At 40.5% G+C, this 27,077-nt stretch overlaps 1 protein-coding gene across 3 annotated transcripts in view; it reads right to left on the reverse strand.

Moving 5' to 3' along the window:
• Window positions 1-27,077, reverse strand: part of BRD1 (bromodomain containing 1) — a 97,409-nt gene that overhangs the window by 22,983 nt on the left and 47,349 nt on the right. The window contains exons 8-9 of one of the 3 annotated variants that reach the window (XR_015872703.1): window positions 14,257-14,751; window positions 8,702-9,089 (exon numbers count right to left, since the gene is read on the reverse strand). The exons of 1 other annotated variant lie outside the window; for it this stretch is intronic. Coding sequence is in view for 1 of the 2 variants with exons in the window: in XM_088457597.1 (XP_088313723.1) it covers window positions 14,257-14,751 (495 nt within the window). In the remaining variant the exon portion in view is untranslated. The remainder of the gene's footprint in view (window positions 1-8,701; window positions 9,090-14,256; window positions 14,752-27,077) is intronic. One more of the 3 variants, XM_088457597.1, reaches the window with a different exon arrangement.

Raw genomic sequence — 27,077 nt, forward strand, 5'->3', positions numbered from 1 at the left:
GTGGTTACTCTCTGCGTACCCATTATTTGGGAGTATGCTCTTTCAAATTATTTGGCTCACTAGCAGCTATTGTATTGTTGCCCAGAGACATGTGGGAAATATAAAAAAAAAAAAAAAAAAGTTTTTCATAGATGGGGGAAGGGCACATTCTGCCCCATCTCCCCCATACTGGCTAACAGACACAAGGACACACTGTATTGAAACAGGGGAATCTACTTAGCACTTACTGTCTGGCGATCACCAGACAAAAACTGAAACCATACGCAAAAAAGAAAAAATTATCCACCTATTGAGGGGGGGGATCTAAAACCTATATCTACCCCATCTTGGGTCAAACAAAGTGGTCCCTAAAGTAATTCAGTAGGAGGTCTAGTTTGGCCACCATATTCTTCATAGACATAGGAGGCATTTAAAGCAAGACAGTGAAAATCTGAAAACAATGCATCTTCATTTAAAGTGTAGATTTGTTTGTGAAAACCTACACACAATCCAGTTTTTTACTATTTTGGAATTATGAACTATTGGTACTTATAAAATAAAAAAAATAATCACATTTGCTTTTAAACTGCAATAACTTTTTTGGCCTTTTGGGTAAAACATTTTGGAACGTGTTAGATTGAGTAAAAAGAATAATCATATTTTCTGAAAAATAAGGTATAAAGATGTGTCCACATGCATCTATGCGCTACGAGTCGCGCCACACAACGCGTGAGCTCCGCATGCCTTGGTAGCGTTGAATGTTTTTCGTGCCAATTTATACCTTCAATGCGTCTTCCTCTCAGTGATGCGAATAGCTAGCACAAGCAGCTTCTGCTGATTAAAATGATATGCAGCATGCCTATGTTCTCTGTGCATCTGCGGGTGTATCTGCATGTGAAATGCTACGTTACATTGTCAGCGGCTGTAACACTAACGTAGCATTTCGCATGCAGATACACCCGCAGATGCACAGAGAACATAGGCATGCTGCATATCATTTTAATCAGCAGAAGCTGCTTGTGTTAGCTATTCGCATCACTGTGTGAATAAGACTAATTTGAAGGTAAAAAGTCGAACAAAAAAAAAAAAAAAGACGCTCAGCGTTTCAGAGTCACCCCACGGCATGGCGCGATTAGAATGGCTGTTTAACGCGCAAGGAGGCTAGATGTATGAGGACACATCTGTAATTTGTGTGGGTACCACATAAAAATAATCTGTGATATTGATGTTAGAATGTGATGAACACCAATGTGGAAAAAAAAGCCTCAGTAAAAGGGTAAAAACCCTCAGCAGTGAAGGGGTTAAAGCAGAGATTTCCAAACTCCACCATTAAGTCCAGGTTTTAAGGATATTCATACTTGAGTCCAGATGGGTAAATCAAATTGACCGAGGTACTAATTAAGTCACCTGTGCTCAAGCATGGACATCCATAAAACGTGCACTGTAATGGCAGAATTTGAGAACCTCTGGATTAAAGGTGTTTGATAAACTAATTGCAGAAATTTTAAAATTCATATTGAAAGAAAAAAAAGTACACCTTAGTCAAGCTGGGCCTAGAGAAAACTGCCGATTTCAATCTACGCCTTTTTGTTTGTAGACTGGTCCTCGCATTTTACACAGTTCCTTACATTTTTAAACCGTTGGATGGGGACAGGAGTTTGCCACAGCTTGTATTCTCATTATAGCTGACATTTTTCTGAAAGGATTTCACTTTTAAACAAAATGGTAGATGTTTAAAACCTTTATTTACAGTTTACTTGACATATGTTCACATTAAATATACTAACAATTTTCCAAGATGAAAATCTAGAGATTTAGAAAGAGGTAGATGATGGGCAGGATTATCCCCCCCACTCACACAAACATTGCTGTTTCCTTCATATAACAGTGACTGCTATAGGAAAATATAAATGGTGATGCTTTAACACATGCAACTTCCATAACAATGTAATGAGGAAAACAAATTCCTTAAACAGCAGCAGTGCAATTCCTTTTCGGAAAGCTCTCATATATAAACACTTAAAAAGGCACCAAAGGTTCCATTCAGCAATAAGTGTACTGTACACATACAAATATGTGCATCAGTACAAAACATAAGAAAAAGCAATTACATTAGAAAACATAATGAAGCATAAAAACATTGTGTGTTGACAAGGAGGTTAGGACAGCAAATAAAAATACAGGGTCTTGCTTGTGGGGATATGGGTAAGAAACACGTGGAAGTTGACATAGGATGGGTTTGGGTTAAGCATATATGAAGAAGGGAGTACTTCAAAGATTAAAGGTTGAGTGAGAGTCTGGTCAGACAGCACAGAGTTCCAAAGGTGGAGAGCAGCACGGGCAAAGTCCCGAAGGCAGGAGTGTGAAGTGGTGACAGGAAGAGAAGCAAAAGGGTATGTATTTGTAGACCATGTTAAAAATGTAGATCTGGAAGTTGCTCTACAAGGCTTTATAGCAGAGGGTAAGCAGCTTCAATAGTGTTTTAGTGGGAATAGGGAACTAGTGAACGGCTTGGCATAATAAGGGACAGCAGAAGAGGATCATCAATAGGGTTTGATTAGTTGTGACAACATTCAGGACAGACTGATTCAGCATGATTGACCGCCGGGCCACAGGATTGACCACCAAATCCTGACAGCGGCAGGAGCGAAAATCCCGATCGTTCCAAGGTAAGTATTTCCTACCCTATTCTACTCCCTAACCCTAATCCCCCCTTTAAGTGCCTAAACCTAACCCCCCCCCCTTCCCTTGCCGCTTAAACCTAAGTCCCCCGGGGGGGGGGATGCTAACCCTCCATTCCCCATCCTAACCCTAAACTCCCGGGGGGGTGCCTAACTCCAAGTCCCCTCCGGGAACGCTAAACCTAAGCCTCCCCCCTCCCCCGCGGCTGTCCGCGCCCGGCTTACCTTCGATCGTTAAGCCGGGTGTCTAGCTCCCGGCGTAGGTAAAATGACAGGCGTTGGAATTTCAACGCCTGTCATTTAACCCCTTGCCAGGATTAGACAAGACAGTCAGGAAGCAGACTGTCAGGATTCCGTCCGTAGGCTTCCCGGACAGACTACATTGAATAGCTGAATGACAAGCGGGCAGGAGACTGCAAGGGTCTTCGTAACAGCAAAGGATACAAAAGTGAGGCTGCAAATAGTGAATTGCACCACTGTTTTAAATTACTAAAATATATATATATATATATATATATATATATATATATATATATATATTTGAAACATATCAAATATGTATAAAGAAAGATATAAATTCAACAGAAGTGGTCACTCATTTAATCCTCAATACTCAAAGGATTAATCTGTAGTTATGGGAAACAACAAACGCTCAAACTTGTATAGTGACTAATGCACCAAAAATAGGTTGATAAATTCACACTGCATACTTTATTTCTATGAGCAGCAGGGGATGTAGTTATATCTTTGACTTTTACAATGTCGACATTCATAATTAATTATTAATGACATTCATAATGTCGACATCCCAATGTCAACATTTAAGATTTAGAAATAAGTGAAATGTAGACATTCTGCAGGGACAGGCAGCAGAGGGTTAGGGCGAGACACTAGGGGGAGGTTAGAGGTAAGGGAAATTAGTGTTCACTCTAGGTCTGGCACAGGACATAAAGAAAGGGCACTCTGGCGCGCATCAAAAAGAGGGCGTGGCCGGCACTTACGAAACTTCTGTGAATAGATGGCAAGCGCCAGCCTTCTATTCACTGGCGGTGATCACGACACCGCAATCTTATCGGCCCGCGGGTGGGTACGGCACCCGGCAGGCTGTCTTAGCGGGGTGCCTCCAAAAGGGGCAGGGTGCATTCTGCCCTTTGAAATCGGGCAGGGTGCGGTGCCCAACTAAAACAGCCTAGCGGGAACGCTAGGAAATTCTAACCATTGGAAGTCATCACTTGACCGCTTAACCCAGAAGACACCGCCAGAGCTGCTGGACACACTGTGCCACTGGACTACAAAGAATATTTTGTCGACATAGACATTCTTAATTTCAATATTATGAATATCAACATGATAAATGCAGGCATTTCAAGCGCGTCAACATTAAGACCATATCGAAAATATGAATATCGACAAACTATACCACACCCTTGCAGCAGTGGCTCAGGACCGCAAAAGGATTACCTTCTAGTCATTTTGCACTCACAACTAAAAAAAAAACCAAAAAAAACAGTAAATAGTGTTAAAATATACAATATAGCAGATAGTGCATACTTTGTTTGAGGATATGATTACAAGTGATGTGTCTTGACTAGGAGTAGGGCAAAGTTTACTGTTCTTTTCTTAAATCTATATTGAAAATACTGTCAAGTGGTTGTAATCCAGACTTCTCCAGATATGCACCTCAATTCTAAAATCCATTCCGCAGTATGGATTTATCAACATAATTCTGGGAAATTAGTTAGTACTATCAGCACTCATCTGTATATATGTAAACTTAACTCTCTATTAATAATGTGTGTGTGTGTTGGCCACAATGCATTGGAGCCACTTGCAATGCAGAAATCCATAATTGTGTAGTGATAGCCCATCTGTCTAACCAAGTTAGTCAAGCAAGCCTTCTATAAGCATAGGTCACAGAATACCTGACAATATTGTAGTAAAACATTACCTAGTAAAAATGAATCCTTATATGCCTATCCTGAACCTTACCTCCAACCTACAATCATTCCTCCCATAATAATTTTTATATATCTCTCTCTCATATTACATATAGACAGATATCACTCATGTTAGTGTCTCGAGAAAGGGGGTTCGACCTCCGAAACTAACAAACAGCGCACACACACACACACACAACACATATATATATATATATATATATCTCTCTATCTCAGGTGCATAAATATTGGGACATTGATAGAATTTGCATATTTTGGCCTCTTTTCACCACCACAATGGCTTTGAAATTAAACATACAAGATGTGCTTTAACTGCAGACTTTCAGATTTAATTTGAGGGTAATCACATCCAAATCAGGTGAACGGTGTAGGAATTACAATGGTTTCTATATGTGCCTCCCACTTTTTAAGGGGCCAAAAGTAATGGGACTATCAACTCAAAAGGTATTTCATGGACAGGTGTGGGCTATTCCCTCATTATTTAATCATCAATTAAACAGGTAAAAGGTCTGAGTTGATTCTAGGTGTGACATTTGCATTTGGAATCAGTTGCTGTCGACTCTCAATATGAGATCCAAAGAGCTGTCACTATCAGTGAAGCAAGCCATCATTAGGCTGAAAAATCAAAACAAACCCATCAGAGAGATAGCAAAAACATTAGGTGTGGCCAAATCAACTGTTTGGAACATTCTTAAAAAGAAAGAATGCACCGGAGAGCTCAGCAACACCAAAAGACCCGGAAGACCACGGAAAACAACTGAGGTGGACGACAGAAGAATTATTTCCCTACGGAAGAAAAACCCCTTCACAACAGTTGGCCAAATCAAGAACCCTCTCCAGGAGGTAGGTGTATATGTGTCAAAGTCAACAATCAAGAGATGACTTCACAAGAGTGAATATAGAGGGTTCACCACAAGATGTAAACCATTGGTGAGCCTCAAAAACAGGAAGACCAGATTAGAGTTTGCCAAACAACATCTAAAAAAGCCATTACAGTTCTGGAACAACATCCTATGGACAGATGAGACATCAACTTGTACCAGAGTTATGGGAAGAGAAGAGTATGGAGAAGGAAAGGAACTGCTCATGATCCAAAACATACCACCTCATCAGTGAAGCATGGTGGTGGTAGTGTCAAGGCGTGGGCATGTATGGCTGCCAATGGAACTGGTTCCCTTGTATTTATTGATGATGTGACTGCTGACAAAAGCAGCCAAATGAATTCTGGAGTGTTTTGGGCAATATTATATGCTCATATTCAGTCAAATGCTTCAGAACTCATTGGACGGCGCTTCACAGCGCAGATAGACAATGACCCGAAGCATACTGCAAAAGCAACCAAAGAGTTTTTTAATGCTAAAAAGTGGAATGTTATGCAATGGCCAAGTCAATCCCCTGACCTGAATCCGATTGAGCATGCATTTCACTTGATGAAGACAAAACTGAAGGGAAAATGCCCCAAGAACAAGCAGGAACTGAAGACATCTGCAGTAGAGGCCTGGCAGAGCATCACCAGGGATGAAACCCAGCGTCTGGTGATGTCTATGCAATCCAGACTTCAGGCTGTAATTGCCTGCAAAGGATTTGCAACAAAGTATTAAAAAGTGAAAGTTAGATTTAGGATTGTTTAGTTTGTCCCATTATTTTTGGCCCCTTAAAAAGTGGGAGGCACCTGATTTGGATGTAATTACCCTCAAATTAAATCTGAAAGTCTGCAGTTAAAGTACATCTTGTTTGTTTCATTTCAAAGCCATTGTGGTTGTGAATAGAGGCCAAAATATGAAAATTCTGTCAATGTCCCAATATTTATGCACCTGACTGTGTGTGTATATGTATGTATGTATGTATGTATGTATGTATATATATACACACACACATACATACATACACACACATACACACAATAAAAAGAAAAAGTAATATAAGGACACAAGATGAAAGGTGATCTCCATTCATCTTGTGTCCTTATATTTCCTATCTTTTTTTTTATGTATCTCTTTTGTTATGTATTTTTGATGATTGTTATAGCATTTATATCACTTATGTGCATGAGTCTTTAAATATATTCTTTTAAAATGTATTTTTTCTTGCAAGACTGCAACTGATATGCATTTATATCTAAGGTGTATTAATGTTGTTTTTCACATTTTATGTAATATATTAACACTGTATGCATTATTATTCTGAGATCCAGATGTATAAATGCTTGTTTAATATAGCAGCTAGCCATTTTGGTATTGTATTAGCTTTAATGTGTTTTCTATGAGACAATTTATATTTGTATGTTGCCATTTGAACAGACTGAAAGAATTGCAACAAGCTACAGCTGTGAATAATTAAGTGTTGTTATGAATTTAGAGATGTGAGAGCATTGATGCTATTTAAAGGATGACTGTATAACGCCAGCCAGCCTCCTGACGAAGTGTTACGATGAAACATGTAGTGGCGTGGCTTGGCGTTTTGGATTGTGCAGAGGAACCAGTTCCCAGAGAAGTCCAGGTTACAGACCGGGTGACTGCCTGACCGCTGATACGCGCATTGTCATTTTTAAAGATTGCAATAACATATAGATATGCTTTTAAGCACGATGTGGCGCCCCCTTTATACGTTTCCTTTTTAGTGTTGCTCCCGGCTGGATTCGGGGGTTCTTATATTGAGATAGAGAATAGATATAGATAGATAGATAGAGAGAGAGAGAGAGAGAGAGAGAGAGAGAGATCACACCATGTTTAACTGCTATATTTTAAGCATGTGATAATACTGTCTGGGAGGCCACTTGAACTAAAATAAAATAAATTTAAGAATAACCCAAATTTAGAGAGTGACGACACTGAAGTATTACAAACTACAGTACATCACGTTCTGGTCTTAAGGCTGCTGGTTATGATGACCCCATCCCCACTGCTGCTGGCAGTTAATAGCGGTGGCAGCACAGCAGCATCGTTCTGATCTGATGCTCCTTCCATATAAAGTGAAAATCTCAGTTGACAATTTAAATTAAAATACCATTTACACAAATACATAATCTAGATGTATACAGGAGGGTTTCTTAACTGCAAAAGGTCATAAAGGGCGGTATTCAATTGTTTCGCCCGTTACGCGCCTGACAGGAGCTATTAATTTGTTGCTCCTGTTGGGCGCGATCAGCTGCCAGCAAACCATTTCAGCTCGCAGCCCCAGGGGGGTGCGAGCTGAAATGGGCAAAAAGTGACCTGTTTGGGCACCCAAACAGCACTTTTCACGATAGCGCCCAGCACTTTGGTCAGGGGTAGCCGTTTTATGCGGCTAAACCTGACCACTTTGGGCGCGACCAGCACGTAAAACAGCAACAATTGAATAGCACCCCGTAATCTCCCGTCAATTTAGATGGGAGATGGGGCGCGCTGTAACAATTCAATACCGCCCATAGTAAGATGAGGACAGAACTATGAATGTTAATAACAAAAATAACAGTACATTTATGAATGGTGGTGCACACATAGGTAACAGTAAACACAAGGAAAAAGTAGTAATAGAAGACCTAATGAAAAAGGGTACTCTAAACACCCTTCACATTGTGTCATTTAGGACTTCCTTTTCCTTACATATACAAAGTGGTCAAGCGAAAACTGGTATCTTGCAAACGCCTCTGGGTTCCACTGTGGAGTTCATGCTTTTAACAAACCATAATGTAATATTTGCCATTATTCACTAGGTACAGTATTTAGTCTATTACTACTTTGGTATGCAATATATAACTTATTTTGCCATATTAGCCTCTTGGGTGTTTATGGTGAAATGTTATATTAGGTACAGCAAAAATATAAGTAGGTCTCTTGTGTTTGAAGCTCACCACTCAAACATATAGAAAAAATAATTTATATTGTGAATATGTGGAAACATTTTTGAATAGGTGTACCCATCTAAATCACGCTTGGGGTGGTGTTGGTATCTTTCACTGACATACAAACATGATGACTGACCACTTTATGAAAAATAAAAACAAGCTTAAAATATCCTGTAGCATTTAAACATTTTCATTAAGGGATTAAATGTGGGCCGAAGCCAACATTATTACAGCTCTATCTTCAGTCAGTAACTCACAACATCATGGATCCATGGAGTTGTGAATTTTGCTATATTCTGGTCCTCTCAACAGCTTGTAACCTTGAACCCAGGATTCATATGACTGGACAAATTTTCACACCAAACCTCAAGTGTCTGTGTTCCTCAGCTCATTACAACTGCATATTTTTGATTTTCATCATCAGGAGCAGAAATTTGCTGGGTCGTCAGCTGCCATAAACCATCCATGCCAAGGTATGATATGTGCATTCTCATTAGCCTCTTTAGGTACCACTGATTTATGCAGTTAGTTTACTGACTGCAGCTGGTCTTTCTGTACAAGTCCCATCAGCCTCCATCAGGCCCTTTCATCAAATGTTTCCAGCCCCAGGAGCGATGCTGGCTCCTTCTTGATAGACCTGTGGCACTGTTGTGCATGAAAACAAAAAGAAAGTTGGGTTCCTAAAGCACTCAAGCTAGCTCATATTGCATTCACCGTCACAACTTGCTCAAGATCTTTCAAACCTTTGTCTTCACCATTTTCTTATGAATTATAGCACACAGTTGTGATCCGTTGTACCTAACTTCCCTGCATAGGCTTATAATGTGACTGTGGTGAAACAAGCTTGTATTTTATGCACACCACATCTGTAAGACTATAGAACACCACTACACAGACTTTCAGAACCATTAACGGCTGATGAAATCACATAAGATTTTTCTTTTACGAGAGAATATTTTAACTTTTGCCCTTTTTCAAACACGGGCACAATTGTTGCACAAATCTCCCAATATTTTACAAACTTGAATGCAACTGAAACAATAATCATCATCACAAAACCATGCTAGTTTAGCCAAGAGTACAGTAGATTAGTCATAGCTGGAATAAACTAAGTTATTTGAACTATTTTCACATTCCAAGATCTTTGCACAGGAACAGTGCTACAGCTGTAGTAACAGCGATGCATTAGAGAAAATGCTATACCTAGGATGTTCTGATGTTGAGAAGCAGATCTAATGGTTTCAGGTCAATACAATAGTAGAGGATAGTTCCAAGTTAATGTTTATGTTACAGAACATATAGCTACTATAAAGTTATGCCCAAAAATCACAGCTTAGCAGCAACACCTGAACAACAGAAAAACCACCAAAAGTAGTGGTTTCCGTGGAGCAACACAGTCACTGACAGGAAAGAACGCATTTTACTCACAGCTACATGCAGATTAATGCAAGCCATACATCTAGCAGGGGCGATTCCTCAAAGCCTATCAGTAGACTATGATTTTGGATCTCTCTGGAGATTGGTGAAACAAAACATGTTACAAAACCTCTACTCGCCAATTAAAATTCTGTATTCGGTCAGAATTGGCAAATCGAGATTGTTCAACATGTTAGATTTTGACGATCACACGACCCAGTCAATGGCCGAACAAGGAATTGCCCCAAATAACTGCTAATGCATGGGCAGCATAAGTCCTTAACAGTTTTGGTGTACCTCTGCAAGGGTTTCTGAATTTGCAACCTTAGTTACTAGATTAAAGATCAGAAACATTGATACAGAAGCAGAACTTGACTATTTTCTGTGTATAAGACAGGTGATAACGCTCCGTTTTGTTGCAGTTTAAGCAGCTACAACAATAGTAGGCCGCATGATATATATTTATATTGTATACATGTCAATATCATAACTTTATAAATATTAGTAGATATCAATTTAGCCAACATTCTTCATCGATTTTTGTAATGTTTTATGGTTCAGAATCTGTTGCAGCAAAATCAGAATTACATGATATGCTAAATTTTATTCTCCTCATCACTCTACCAGAGAACCAGTATACGGACGCTTTATCCACTGGCACTTAAATGCAGAAATGGATATGCATGTTTATTGCAAAGCTTGTATCTGCATGTGCACCCCCACTCACTCCAACCAAACTACTTTTTATTTTTTAGAGATTTAAAAATTAACGGTGTATGAAGTAAACAGGAAGTATACCAGATACCCCTCAAGCCAACAACAAGTCCGCTAACATGGGGAACTACGTGTTATTAACAGAGGAGCTAAGGGGAGTCTGAGTCAATTTAAGTATTCTGCAGTGAAAGCTCAGATGAGTTTTTCTTGTTAGTTAAATTTTTATATTCCAATCTAATTTTCCTTTTGTCATGGGGATTAATTCTTAGAACAGTAAGGCTTCCCACTGGAGTTTTGTTCAGCATTAAAAGAAAACCCAAGCACTAATTTTATGCTAGTTAAACACATGGCAAACACATGTGCCTTATACATTGCAATTATTTTTTAACTTGAATGAACAGAGTAGCTTTCAGAAAAGTGCCACAATACTGCAATGCAGCCAAGCACGTGTTGCAATGCAAGTGGGCAGGGTCATTGGAAATAATTCATTCCACTATAATACCCATTTAAATTTGTTGTTAAAGGTGTCCTCCTAATCTTTGCTGCAGTCGCGCCAAATAGCCCCCCTCGGCACACCTGGTCCCATAAGACTCCGCTAGCCCTGGGCGTCTTATTTGCTGAAAATGTATCTAAATCGCAATGCAATGTGACTAGGCGCACCAGAAAACTGCAACTCAACGCAAAAAAGCATGCAGACATGGTAACAGTTTTTCAGACCGAACACCGGAAATCGGGAAGAAATGTGATCCTAACGACGTGGAATAATGGTCAGTGCCAGATAGTTGGTTTGAATATCTGAGAAACTGCTGAACAGCTTTGTATTTCACACAACCGTCTTTAGAGGTTAATGAGAATGTATTTATTAAGATATTTATATAGCCCCAGCATATTCAGTTGCACTTTACAATTGTAAACAAAACAGTAAAAAGAAGAGACAAGGATAACAGACAAAGGTTAGGGGGTCCTGCTTGCAAGCTATAGACTGGATTATAAGACAACATATCCAGTAAGTAGCAGTTCTGTGAGGGAAAACACCATGATAACGAAAGAGGCAATAGGAGAAAGGCCAGACTGGTTCAAGCCGAAAAGGAAGGAGACAATAATGCAAAAAAGCACCATGCACTACACCAGTGTAATGTAGAAGAACATATCGGAACGCACAGCACATGGGGTGCAGCCTATCACACCTGCGCCCAAATTATACTTATTGTGCTCTGGCAAGCGAATCTAATCCCCCTTCGCAGCACCATCTTCTCAGAGACCTCTTCGGGAAGATGGCGCTACGCAGTGAAAGCAAAGACTCTAAAGCACAGTGTCAGAGCCTTTGCCATCTTCCTGAACATCACAGGGAAGATAGCGCAGAAGAGGGAGATTCACTTGCCAACTGAAGCAAGGTAAGATGCTGGGTTATTGGGGCGCTGCTGAGAGGACGGGGATCAGCTGCACATGGGTCCTCTAAGGTGTTATTACGCCCCGGAACCAAAGGAATATTTTCAGTACTTTGATGAATCAATGGAACAAAGAACTCCCTGTTCGGGGGCACCTACATACAAATAAGTACATAATAAAGTTGTCACATTCCAATCTGCACCAAAAAGTTGTGCTGCCCACATTCTACAATGTAATTGGCTAGAAATTGTATGCATAGCTTTATGGTGCATACACACGATCAGATTTTTCCTTCAGATATGAACGATAACGATTTAAAAATCGTTCAGTCGTTCATATCTGAAGGAAAATCGTTCATATCTGACATGCCTGAACGATGGACGATCAACGATGCGCGTTCCCGTTTGTCAGATAACGATATCTGACATCTGATAGGTTTGCAGTCAGACTTGGACGATTCCATTCATTTTAATGCAGTCAAAAATCGTTCAATCGTTCACATCGTTCAAATCGTTCAAAACTTTGGTCAAATCGTTCACATCGTTCAAATCGTTTAATCGTTCATTCATCTGACAAATCTGACAAGTCTGACAAATCTGACCGTGTGTACGCTCCATAAGAATGATGAAATGAAAAAAAAAAAAAAAAAAGGATGGGATGTTTATCGGTGTTGGCATCTGGAACTAAGGGGACGACCTGTGTATGAAGTAGTCTTCCAACAAAGGTAAGAGCCAGAACAATTTAAATTTTGTTACACAATAATACATTTTGGGTACTTAAAATAATAATCTGAAATTTTATTATTTGTTTATTATCAGAAGCATACTGAAAATTGAACATCTTAACCATCAATACATTTAGTACTTGACTTCATGGGGTGAAGGACAAGAGCAAACAAAGTCAACTAAGAACAGGTTAAATTGTTTTTGGGTGCCAGACGGGTAATATCCAATTGCTCGATGTTTCAGACACCAAAGACTTGATAAGTTCTTGATAAAAGTCTTTGGTGACTGAAACGTCGAACAAACAACTTAGCTTGTTGTCCAATTCTTCATTTACAAGACCCGTGAGAGTGCCTCTGCTTTGTGTACTTTATCGAAAAGGTGTTCCTTACCTCTGATGGCACCAGGGCAAGTGATTTTCAATTTATTGGAGGAGTGCCAGCCCTGTGGTGTGATATTCATGTCTACACACACACACACGTACAGTGGCTAAACTCATGCAAACTATTGGGCACAATGAGTGTGGGTGCCAAAAAGCCTGACTTGACAGATTACTTTCTGCTTGCTGCCTCAGAAGGGTGCAAGCAGAAATAATGGGCGCCCAGCAGCACAATTGGATAGCTTCTGTCACTTTAGATGGGGTGCTGAATACAAACAAATTAATTCAATCCTATAGAAGTAGTAATAAGGGAAGTGATGGGAAGATTGAGATGTCAAAAGAAAAAAAAAATCAGTTCTATTGAGTTGTGTCTTATAAAGCAGTTTGCTGAATTGTAACGGAGAAAAATTCAAAATCACCAAAAGTTCTCTCCCAGAAACCAATTATCGTGTACAAAATTCTAACAAAGCACCGAACCAGTGTTTTAGAACGGATAATTTCAATGTAAAATGTGAGACTGATGTACTCCTGTTTGGAATCAAATGTGCTAATTATGTAGCAGAAAAGTTACAATATGTAAAATAATGAAATTCACTGACAATATATGGATTGATGCATCAACTCATGCAAAGGTTTTATGGCTGCTTTCTAATGGTGCATAACACGGGACGATCGATAACGATATCGTTGTACGATCTCCCGGGTGTGCTGGATGTTCGATATCGAACATCTAGCATACCATGATTCCACCAACGACCCGCGATCAACGATCACAGCCCCTATAGTAACCTGATCGATATCGACCAGGTTGGCCTGCATGCACAGGCGATGGACGATATAGTTATCGTTCATACATACCCGCTCATCGCCGGTCTTTGGCCACCGAAAAATGCACGATGTGATCGATATTGTTCATATCGTCCATTTTAATCGTACCGTGTGTATGTACCATTATTCCTTTAAGGGACAGATTGGTGAAGGTAAGTTAAAGAAAGCTTGACACAAATCACAGCAAAATGATACACTGCAATAAACAAGCAGGTAAAAATGCAAGACAAAGTGAATGATATCATGGATGCTCAACAATAAAATCAAGGTTATATAAAATCTTAAAATAAAATTACATAATTCTAGTTTGTACTATAGTATCTATATCATATTTAACTTGGCAGAAATAAATAAATGTAATTACCTGTATCCAAACGTTTCACAGGGGACTCCTCGTCAAGCTCTGAATCTCCGCATGTGCTCCTTGACCTCTTTCTTGGTTGCAGAAGGGTTTCCAACCTTGGAAGGACTACAGACAAAAAGGTTTTGGTCCCTAGCTGTGGTGAAGTTGGCTGTGTTTCATTGTTCTTTGCAGGCTTTTGGGGGCTTACACTTTTTGATTTGCGGAAGAGAATAGATGTACGTCTGTTTACATCAGTTGATGATTCCGCTACTTCACAATCTGAAGAATCATTGAGATTACTGTCCTTAAGTAAATGTTCTGAATTGTATCCATTTACCATTTCATCCTGAACAGTAGTACTATGTAATTCATTATCAAATGTGACTCTTTTGTATAGCTTACTCTGCTCTGGATTGAGTTCTATTGGTTTGAGGGTTGGTGGTTCTGAATTAGTCTCCGAGTTTGAAGGTAGAGGTAATGCATCAGATGGTTCAAGTTTAGGGGGAGATTTATCTCCTGAAAAAATTATAAATAAAGTACCATTTTTGAAAACTGTATGAAATTATAAACTTTCTATGAAACAAAACTAATTAGGTTTTACTTAAACAAAGTAACACATTTTATATAAACAGTTAAACCCAAAAATAAAATTGGCTCTACAAAATTATAAAAAAAATAATAAAAAAAAATAGATGACAGCCACAACTGAAAAGTACTCAGTATGACAGATTCCATATTTTCTTTATTCTGACACAGTAAGTGAACACTAAAGTTTTGTTATGTATAATGTATTGTGTTTAGTAGTGTTGTCCATTCCTCCCCACCCCCCAACCCTAAAAAAAAAAAAAAAAAAACACATCTGTGTGTGGGTATTTCCTATTTAAAAATGCTTTGACTATCTAAAGGGCCAGATTCACACCTCGTAAATTACCAGTTTTTATTGCTTGGTTGAATATTATATTTAATTCCTGGTTTATAAATGGTAAATACATACTTTCACCTAGTTACTACCTTGTGAAAATGTTAAAACTCTTCCACCGATAATGCCACCGTAACAAAAAATGAGGGTATTAAACATAATAGAAAGCACATATACCCTATATATGGGTACAGTGAGGTGCACATACCCAATTGTCTATTTTTTTCAGCTATCTAGATTTGGAAAGATAGAATACACTGCAGTATGACTGGTGTATTACAATTTATGGGCCAAAACCAAAACAGCAAGAATACATATTTCCCATCAAAGTGTTCACTTATATTAAAGCAATAAAACACAAATTAACTTTTAAAATTGTGAATAGAACGGAAGGCAGTCACTTGTTTGTTCCCAGTTCCGTAATGATACAAAATAGAAAAGACATATCTCCACTAAGAAGTGTTTTACATATTGCAACAGTGCACAAAATTGCACAGCATTAAAGGGCGGCCAAATTGAGTGGGAACCGGGCGCACGAAGCCGCACTGCGCTCCCAACTGGGTACCGGGAGCCCAGCTCCCGACACCCACAGCTCCATAGGGCCGGTTGTGCACATGCTGGGGGAAAGGGAGAGCCTGCTTCCCCGATCCCCAGCGTGGAAGGCGGCAGGAAACCGCTGTTGCTGGCACGAGTGTCCCAGCGCAGCAGGACTGAGAGCTGCACACAGGAAGACCGGACAATCCGGCTCCCTGTACGGGGAGGCAGGGGCTAGGGGGACAGGGAGAGCCAGCCAGCTCCCTGTACCCCCCGCACTAAGAAGGGGAACAGCAGCTGAGTGCTTCTGAGAGTAAAGGTACAGCTGCTGCAGCTGGGGTATGGTCCCAGGCTGCAGAGCTGAAAGCCCTATGTTGGGGACTGGGAGCTCGGCTCCCTGTATCCCAGCACGGCAGGGCTGATTTAGTAAATTACCACCTGTGGTTTTTTAGAACAGTGGTCTGGATCCTTCACTTTCATCCTGGCTCCTAGATTATAGAAACATTTGTGTAGCCCTGACTTAGGTGCAAGATGTTGCCTCAAGTCCATCCAACATCACACAAAACCAGTTTCGATAAAAGTATCACTTTTAAAAATCTATTTCACGTCTATAGAAACCTCAAAGTCAACTTAATATCTTCTCTTAATACCAATTACTTTGATTGCCAACATAAAGGGGTCTAGAAGGTATGGTACACTGCACACAAAATGAGATGATAGGAGCAAAACTGTCAGTGCATGGAAGCCACGACAGGTGTAGTACTACCTTACTAGGATTTCATAGTGAAAGAAACAAAGTACATAGTAAAAAAACCATAACAATATCTGTAGAACTCTTAACTTCATATGCCGAAACAGAATTGTTTATGACCACACACTATACCCTATATAAATGTGCTTTGTGTAGAATTTTCAAAACACTATGTTTAAAAGCTACTTATTTATAGATGCATCTAGACTCTAGCACAAAAAAAATGACAGACATTGAAATGTAATGCTGGGTACACACTGAGACAGTGTATCAGAACACTATGGAGGACTATATATACACATTAATAAACACATTGTTCTAATTAAGTCCTTAATTAACATACATGAAGCCGCAAGAGATATTGTCAGGTTTGATGTGCAGCATCAACTCCAAGGGAGTTAAATTCTGAATAACTCTTCTTAGTGTGTTTGTCCATGTCTACCACACACATTAGCAGGTGCACAAAATCAAGAATACAGACGTGCAATCTCCATAGTCAAACATTAGCAGAGTGCTTAGTACCAAATACCTCAGCTACTTTCAATGTAGCATTGTCATAGGATGTCACTTTTCCTTTAAGTCAGTTCATCAAATTCACTGCCTTGTTAAGAGATGTTCCAGTTACTGTTATTGCAGAGTAAAAAGCTTCGGAGCAACTGTTCAAACACACAGCGGTAGGTCACACAAACTCATAGAATGGGCCTGCAAGTTCTGAAGTGCATAAAAATAGTCTGTCTGCAACATTCACTACCAAGTTACAAACTGTCTCTGAAAGCAATGGGGGAAATTCAATTCCCAGTGTGGCGACGTAGCTCCCAGGATGAGTGCCCAGAGCTATTCAATTGTCCACATCGTGCCCTGCACTTAAGTCAGGAGGTGCAGTTTACGGTGACTAACGACTGGGTTTAGTCACACTAAAACACAATTTTCCAATGTAAGCGTAGGGTGCAAGGCTGTTAGTGCATGCAATAATCCCACAACTAGCATTGCAGTACTTAGTTGAGTCAGATTTAGTCTAGTCGTGTGTTTACAGTGTATCTAATTGATTAGCTCAGGGCACTCATTCCCAGAGCTTAACAATTTCGCAATCCAATTGAATTCCCCTAAATGTTAGTACAAGAATTTAATGCCTGAATCCAACCAATGAAGCACCTGATCACTTGACATCAACTAATCTTCTTTTGGCTAAATAGATGTGTATCCGCGCAGTCATGTTCCACAATCTAGTGGAAACCAGTGTTCTCCCCACACTGTCAGACGGTCCGCCCAGCAAAAAAACCCTGCTGCCAGGCACTGTGATGAAGTTAAAAGACACGCTGCACTGACCCCTGCCACAAACCTGGCACTGTGACATGGACGAAAGCTGCGCTGCATTGACATATCATATAGAAACATAGGCGAAATGCGACTTTCGGCTGCGTCACAGTGCTGGGCGTAGTCAGACTGGAGTGCAGAGACAATACCTCACTCTACATAAAAGGAAGGGCACGGGTGCCGGCGAATAGTGAAGAGTGTTCCTCCTGCGAACACACAATGCGTTTCAGCAGCCGTATTTGTAACTAGGGGGCCTTCTGTGTAGCCATCAAGTGGGGCACTTTATCTGCTTGGTTGTCAGTGGATTGACCCCTATGTCTTCCTTCCTCCCACTTATATCAGTAGGACTGAAGGTTTTGAATTGAAAGAAATATGAAGGAGATTAAACCATGAAGTGTTTCTCTGTGTATTGCCTCTTTAATGTGTTGCAGTTGTTTACCCTTTAATATTGAGAATGTTAGTTGTAGTTTTCTCCTGTCCTAAAGGATCGTTAGGAGGGGAGTTTGTGGAGTCTTAAGGTGCCTACACACATAGCGATGTGCTCACTATCCGACCTGAGGTACGATTTCCCCTCTCTCCAGTCATGGTCATGATTTGGAGTAAAAAATGTCCAATCTGACTTGCACTGGATGCACGATAGATCTTAAGTCAGATTGAACATTTTTTACTCCAAATCGTGACCACGACTGCTGGGGAGAGTTCAGGGGAAATCGTGCCTAAGGGCGGATAGTAAGTACATCGCTATGCGTGTAGGCACCTTTTTAGCTGTTGCTAAGCAGACTTAGTACCTCTGACCCGGTTCACCCACCCTATTTCATAGTTGTGTGTGAATTTAATTTATTGGTACTGCTCACTCAAATGAAGACTACAAGCAACAAGAATGTCGAATAAGAGTAGGGGGGATTCTCTTATAATAGGTTTTATTTAAGAATCCACAGCACCACGCCTTTAGTGACAGCATAATAAAAAAAAAAACAGAGTGGTGTTTTGTTTTTAAAAAACCATTTGGTTTAAACTAGCCAACTTGGTTTCAAATCCCATAATGCCTAACACAGGCTTGCTAATCATTTAAAAACAATCCATCTACATCTTGCTGGTGAATGGTCAGATATTTCAATAAATTGGTCTGATGTTAATGCTACTGCTTTTAAGACAAATATCTATGGTAAATCCAGACAGTTATTAACCACTTATGCTGGCCATACACGCTACAATTATCGGGGCGATCCGCCTGATATCGGCAGATCGCCCCGATAATTGTAGCGTGTGTGCGGGCGACCGAGGGTTAAATATTGCTCGGTCGGGCATGTAGGATTCTAGAGCATGCCCGTCCGATGCGATATTTACCCAGTAACTTGTGGCCGCATCGGACAGTGTATGCCCAGCGCGGCCGACAGACAGACATTTCCCGTGTTCCTTCCTATGGAAGGAACAGGGAAATGTCTCCTCCCCCGGGGGCGGAGCGCAGATGTCGGGCTATACACTGAGATTTCTCTCACAGTGTATGCCGGCGACATCTGCGGCTGGCAGCCGGCCAGATACAATGTCTGTCGGTCTGACAGACATTTTATCTGGCTGTGTATGCCCAGCATTTGAAGATTTCCATATACGCAGATCATATCCTGTCTTTCAAGACTTCAATACAGAGCGCAATACTCAAAATGAGGCTTGTGACATTCTTTTTGAACATTATTCTAAAAATTTAAGTCCTGCAATGTTAAACTATGAATATAGTACTAGAATGGGCAGATGCATCAAAATTGCTTGAACAAGTCAAAACAAATACATTTTCAACAGCAACTGAGCTCAAAAAAGCTTTCCCAAATTTAGCAAAACTAGCTGATATTGGGCTGACTACACCTGTAGAAAGAGGTGAATGTGAAAAGGGATTTTATAATTAAAACCTGTTTAATGAAACACATGAAGCAGAGAACACTAAATAATCTGAAGCTGATTTAGCTAGAAGGACCAGATCCTACAGACTTTGGATTATGAAATAGCTGCAGATAACTGGGCCTCTAAGAAGAGAGGAATGAATATATAAAATGCTAACCTGTATCAATATAGGGACAAGATTTTTATATATTTTATTACCAAGAAGGCCCCCACCCGGCTATATCCTGATGCCACCAGCCTAGCAAAATTATCTGGAAAGATAACTGGAAACCCGTCCAAGCTGCGTTGAAGCTGTTATAGTTTCAACAGTGGACCAATTCCATATTACTGCCCATGGTTTTGGAATTATACAATCCACAAACATGTATGGGTGTGATACTTTTGGCTGTGTACATATAGCAGGAGGTACTTGCATCACAGAAATATCTGAAGGGTATTTTTGCAAAATGCTTCAGCTCCAATATAGGCAGGTTTTATTGATTAAAACTTTTTACTCACGCCAGCTTATTCCAATTTGCTGGCATATGTAATATTAATATGTGAGGCAAATTTCAGTTACAAAACCTGATATGCCCAGCTGCGTACATATCTGCCATTTACAGTAGTGCTAACATCAAGAGGTGCGAGAGAAAACTTTTGATGCTGAACGGCATTCAGGAATGGCGCATCATATTCATTGCTTAGAATTAAATTCTGCCATTAGAAAGATAACCAAAATACACTGGCTAGATAACATACAATAGACTAAAAAAAAGTCACCCGCTGCCTTTGTGAAAAGCAATATCAACTGGATGACATAAGTCTATAATATTTAACAAAATAACACACCATGGGAACACAAACCGTGCAATTCCTCCAAAAAAGATCAGCTGTTTTGTACACGGTGCCATGATATTCAGAAGTAAACAAAAACTGTCTTAGAACTGCCACCCATTGACTACATAAATACTGCACAATTAAATTTTTTTAGGCCAGCCTATTGGTGTATATACTTATTAGCTTTACAGTAGGAAACCAGCTTTATATGCAAATTGCTTTACAAGATGGAAGCTATCAGCATCACAAAAGGAATTGGTAGATATAGCTACACACATGAATATATACACTGATCAGCCATCACATTTAACACCAGACATTTGAAGTGAACATGGATTGTCTCACCAGCCAAGGGGTGGTATATATATTAGGCAGCAAGTGAAAAGTGAGTTCTTGAAGTTGATATGTTGAAAGACAAATGGTCAAGTGTAAAGGATATGGGCGACTTTGACAAGGGCCAAATTGTGACGGCTAGATGACTGGGTCAGAGCATCTCCAAAACGGCAGGTCTTGTGAGGTGTTCCCAGTATGCAGTGGTTAGTACCTACCAAAAGTGGTTCAAGGAAGGGACAAACTGAACTGGATACATGGTCAAGGGCACACAAGGCTCATTGATGTGCATGGGGAGCTAAGGCTAGCCTGTCTGGTCCTATCGCACAGTAGAGCTACTTCAGCACATACTGCTGGAAAAAAAAAAGTTAATACTGGCTATGACAAAGTTCAGTACACAATGCATCACAGCTTGCCAAGTACGGAGCTGTCTAGTCAGAGTACCCATGCTGACCCCTGTCCAGCGCCAAAAGTACCTAAAATGGGCACATGAGCATCAGGACTGGACCATGGAGCAATGGAAAAAGGTGGCCTGGTCTGATGAATCATGGTTAGCTTTTACATCATATGCATGGCCGTGTGCATGTGAATTCTTCACCTGTGGAAGAGATGGTACCAGGATGCACGATGGAAAGAAGGTAAGCTGGAAGAGGCAGTGTGATGCTCTGGTTCTACTGGCATTTGTGGGTTTAATTTTAGGTAGGTACCACCCACCTAAACATTGTTGCAGACCAAGTACACCCTTTCATGACACCCTTTCCTTGATAGCAGGGGCCCCTTTCAGCAGGCTAATGCACCCTGCCACTATATAAAAATTGTTCAGGAGTGGTTTGAGGAACATGACAGTGTGTCAGGATTATCACATGTGCTTGGGTACATATTGCCTTGAAAAAGAGCACCTAATTGAAACACGACAGCGTTTAAGGATGTAATGCCCACAACTACTAAGCAGGAGGATTATTTACCAGCCAGAGTAGGACATTCAAACTTCAAATTTTTTGCAATCGCGCCCGGCGGGGATAGCCGTTTTACGCTACTAAAGTCGACCTCTATGGGCACGATCCGCACGATAACCGGCATCAAATGAATAGTGTCCCGCGATCTGCTGTCACTTCAGACGGGAGATCAGGCATGTTAAAATAATTGAATACCGCCCTCAGCATCTTCAAATATTAAAAGCTGCATAACCACCTTAAGTACAACTACCGTACATTGCTTATACCAGCCCCTACAAAGTGCTACATAGTCACAGTTTTCATCTAATGCTGGGCTAGCCCCTAAGTGTGACGGATTGGGGACGTGTTACGCGGACATTTCCCCTCCCCATTTCGGGAGCGCGCGCACCTTCGGCGTGCACAGTAAATCCCTACCCACACAGCACCCTACACCACCCCCCATCTGGCAGGATTACTATGTAACAGAACAAAATAAAACATGCAAATCAAGACAAATTAACTTCTTATAAAAAAAAAAAAAAGTAAAGGCCTAGTAATATTTTACTCAAAAAAAAAGGCCTCCCTTAAAAATCACAACTTCAACAAACGTGAACTTTGGGGCTTATTCAGAGATGTGCGCTAACCAGATGATTAGCCGGGTCCCGTCACCCGTGATGTGTACCCAGATTTAGCTTACCAGTTCCTGGTATATGACTAGTTCTGTAACAATCACCAGATACCAAGATTCTGATGAAACCAAAGAGCCAGGATTGTACAAAAGGGTTAATATTTCCATTCATTATACAAAATTACACATCTATTGGTTACAAATGTCTGTACAATATCATAACCTTTCAGTATGGTCCTCGCTGTGACTTACCATGAACATTAGAAACCTGATACCACTATACTGATTGTTATGGAAATGTCACATTAATAGGAGTAAAAATAGGAGTAACCATCATCAGGTTTCGTCAATGATTACAACACAGGACACATACTAAATTCGATACACAATGCAGATGACAAAGGTTACAGATTAAAAAAGAAAAATTGAAAGATATAAAGAAAAGAAAAAAAAAAAAAAGGGTTCAGCTTCGGGACCCTTGGTGGTTTGCCTAGGTAGAATTCAAGAGTAAACCATATGGCTCTCATTCATTACTGGCTTAAGATGTGAGGACAATAAATTGTGAACAATAAGATACAAAGGAACAGCTGTTGAGTATAGGCATCATGATATTCAAAAACAAAGAACATAATGTGTTTGTAAGTTTCCCAGAGAATGTTCTGACACCAAGAAAATGAAGAACACATACAAAAATCAGACAGACTCTTATCCTAATGGTGCAAACACACGTAGCGATCAGCCAGCTATACGATATAGCTGGCTGATAGACTTGCACCTTCCCTGGTGTGCTGGATGATCGATATCAATCATCCAGCACACCATCAAGTCACCGACTACTTTAGCGATCGCGGGTCCCTACAGTAACCTGCTCGATATCAAGCAAGTTGGCCTGCATGCACGGCCGATGGACGCAATTGTCCATATGTGGCCACGCAACGCTGGTCGATGGCGAGTTGGTAGGGACCAAAAAATCGTTAAAATCGCTCATTTATATTGCTACGTGTTTACAGGATGCAGTCAGGAAGCAGACAGTCGAAATGCCGACCGCCGGCTTCCCGACTGTCAAATCCCGGTAGGGTACTAATGACAGGCGTCAAAATCCCAACGCATGTTAATAGACCTACGCCGGGAGCCCGACGCCCGGCATAACAAACGAAGGTAAGCCAGGCGCGGGCTCCCGGGGTTGACTTAGAGTTAGGCAACCACCCACCTCCCGCCCCCCCCCCCCCCCAGGTTGGTTGGGCTAGGTACCCTAACCCCTAAGGGAGGGTTAGCATTACTAACCTAACACCGCTGTTGGGATCTTCACCCCTGCAGGCTTCCAGCGTCGGGCTTTGAACCGGCGGTAATACATACTGATTCTGTGTGTACACACCATGAGGTTTCCTTTTACTGGTAAAAGATTAGGGGGTTTATGTACTATATCTTGGAGATAAAGTGAATGGATATAAAGTATCAATAAGCTCCTGCAATTTTTCGGACAGGGCCGTATTCAATTAAGACGCGAAAAGCCGAAAAAGTTTTGCCTCTTGCCGCTGTTCACCTGTTTGCGCCTCATCTCCAAATTCAATTCCAGGACGTTTTCACCTAAGCGGAAACTCAATGCACTGAAACAGGTGGAAGAGTTTCTCCAATGACTGGCAGGAGGAAAAAAGTACAAAATCTCTATTTTGGGGTGCAAATGAAGGGAATTTATTCAGAACCCTTTGGTTCAAAACTAGACCATGAAAATTATAAAAAATAGATAAAATAAGAGCAGATTTTATTGTGAAAGGAAAATGGTGGATTAATACGGCAGGAATCACAAAGTACTAATCAGTGGTGTTTATTAATCTAAAATAAATATACATTTAATTTTCCCATTTTGGTTAACGTTTATTTGAAGTGTTAGATGAAACAAAGGGACTAATGGTATTTTATGAAAACGCAACATTGCCTGGAACAAAAAAAAAAACGACAAGACTGATGAATACTGTTAAATCTCTTTTTCATAGTCCATCAGGGGACACTGCTTGACCATGGAATATAGCGAGGGTTCAGGAGAAGAATATAAGGACAGATGTCCCACCATTTTCGCTCAAAACAACAAGTGTCCCCAAGATGGATGAGAAATAGATTAAAAAGTAAGCACCAAAAATGTAAATATTCTCCTATCTAGATTTGGGGGGCACTGCTTAACCATGGGGATGTACAGAAGCTGCCCCTAGGAGAAGGTATGCTCAGCCTTGGCTGAATGCCATACTTTCCATCCAATATAAGCATACCTGGAACCAAAATTATGAAATCTGTAAAAATGTAAGAATATATGAACAGAAGACAATGTAGCTGCTCTACATATCCCCTCTGCAGAAGCTCCATGCCATGCAGCCCACGAAGTCCCAACAGAGAGTAGAATGAGACGAAATCCTAGATGGAACAGGACGTTCAGGTCCCCGATATGCATGCTGGATTATGGTCCTAATCCATATGGCTATAATCTGCTTGCATGATGGCCAACCTCTGTTTGTAGCACCATGAAGGATAAACTATCAGTTTTCCTTATACAGGCTGTCCGTCCTCTCCTGCTAAATTCTTAAAACTCACCACGTCTGACAGACAACTGATCCCGATCTATAATAAAGCATCCAGGAACTAGGTGAAACCGGTCAGAGATGGTACCCCATTTTTTGCACTTGCAACTGATACTGTTGTGACTGTTAAAATCAGGATAATCTGTCTTTGCTGTAAGCAGCTGTATGAAGTAAGAGCAGAGACCAGATGTGGTCGTCAGCCGCATTTATCTTGCACAGTAGCCATCGTTTACTGAACACACCACGGGACCCCACTGAATAAAGCCAGATCATACTGGTAAAGTGGACCCTGCACATGTGATAAATCTGTGAACACTTATTGGGACTTTCAGTTCCTCATTTTTTTTTATTCATTAATTTACAATTGTAGTGGTGTACTTGTTATTTCAGTTCTCTCTCTCTAAGGGGGGCGATCCAATAGTTTTTATTACCACACTAATTAATGGGCAGCTGATGTACTGTATATAAGCGCATCATCTTTTTGACACTTTTCAGTTGTCTTAATTTAACAAAAGTCGGTGTTACAATTTCTTTAGTAAAATGAAAGGCCACCACCACTTTAGGTTGAAAGGATGGTAGAATGTGTAATACTACCCCTATCTTCATGAATCACTAGAAACAGAGGTTTACATGATAAAGATCTTAATTCCGTAACTTTTCTAGCGGATGATATAGCTAAAAGAAAACAATTTCTAAATTACAATAGTCAAGTCCACCTCCTGCAAAGGTACAAAGGTGCTAACTGAAGTGCTGACAACACAAGATTTAGATCCCAAGGCTCTATGGCAGTGGTTTTAAATCACGGGGCCCTACAGTATCGTAATTTTTCACAGCACTCCAAGGCCAAAAGTTTTGAATTGAGAAATTCAATAATTATGAAATGAAGTTAATTGTGCTCGTGTCATCCTTAGGGTCAATTTTGTGGCGGTGGACAGTATTGCACTTCTGTTTGTCCACGTATTTTATGCAGTCATGTTCTCAACACTGCCAATTGTACAATTGCTGCTCACTGGAACGATCCGGGTACTCCCCTCTCTATCTACTCTGCACAACTAGATCTGAAATGCATACTACTTTGAATACAAATAAAGAATTTTATATGAACATCCTGACAAATTTGATATTTGGGCTCCATGGATTATTTTTTTTACAACAAGGCCACTTCCTCCTCTTCTTCCAGCTGATTTGTTGGCTCATTGTCACTCTCCAAAGTTTTTGGCCTACAAGCAATTCCTTCCCACCCTTTTTTTTTTTCCCCCTTATCCCTCAGCCCCTCCCATCTCCCGTAACACTCCCCCTCCATCTACAGATGTGTCCTCATAAATCTAGCCTCCTTCTAGTCATGCCATGACTCTGTAGCACTAAGCTTTTTGTGCGACTTTTTCACTTAAAATGTGTCTCATTTGCACAGGGATGCAAATAGTTAGCTCAAGCAGCTTCTGCTGATTAAAATGATATGCAGCATGCCTATAGTCTGTGAGCGACTGCGGGTGTATCTGCATGCGAGACGCTACATAATGGTGCATACACACTGTCAGATTTGTCAGATGAACGACTGAACAATTTTACCAAAGATTTGAACGATTTTTGACTGCATTAAAATAAATGGAATCGTCCAAGTCTGACTGCAAACACATCAGATGTCAGATATCGTTATCTGACCATCGGGAACGCGCATCGTTCAGGCATGTCAGATTTTCCTTCAGATATGAATGATTGAACGATTTTTAAAATCGTTATCGTTCAGATCTGAAGAAAAATCTGACCGTGTGTATGCACCATTACAGTGTCAGCGTCTGTAACACTAACGCAGCATTTTGCATGCAGATGCACCTGCACACAGAATAAAGGCATCTTGTATATCATTTTAATCGGAAGCTGCTTGTGCAAAATATTCTCATCCCTGTGCAAATAAAACGCATTTTAAGGGAAAAAGGTCACAAAAAGACACTCAGCGCTACCGAGTCACAGAGCTCCCACGCTGTGTAGCGCAAGGAGGATAAAGGTATGTGGACACATCTGTACCTCGCTACTTCTTCAACCCCTTCTCTTCTCCTTTACTCCTGCGATTGTCTTTCTTCTTTGCCCTCTTTTTTTCTTTATTTTCCTTGTTCCTTTTCTTGAGTACAGCTCCTCTGTTCTGTTTCTT

The sequence above is a fragment of the Taudactylus pleione genome, unplaced genomic scaffold (assembly GCF_031769625.1).
Source record: "Taudactylus pleione unplaced genomic scaffold, aTauple2 ptg000041l, whole genome shotgun sequence".
Taxonomy (NCBI): domain Eukaryota; kingdom Metazoa; phylum Chordata; class Amphibia; order Anura; family Myobatrachidae; genus Taudactylus; species Taudactylus pleione.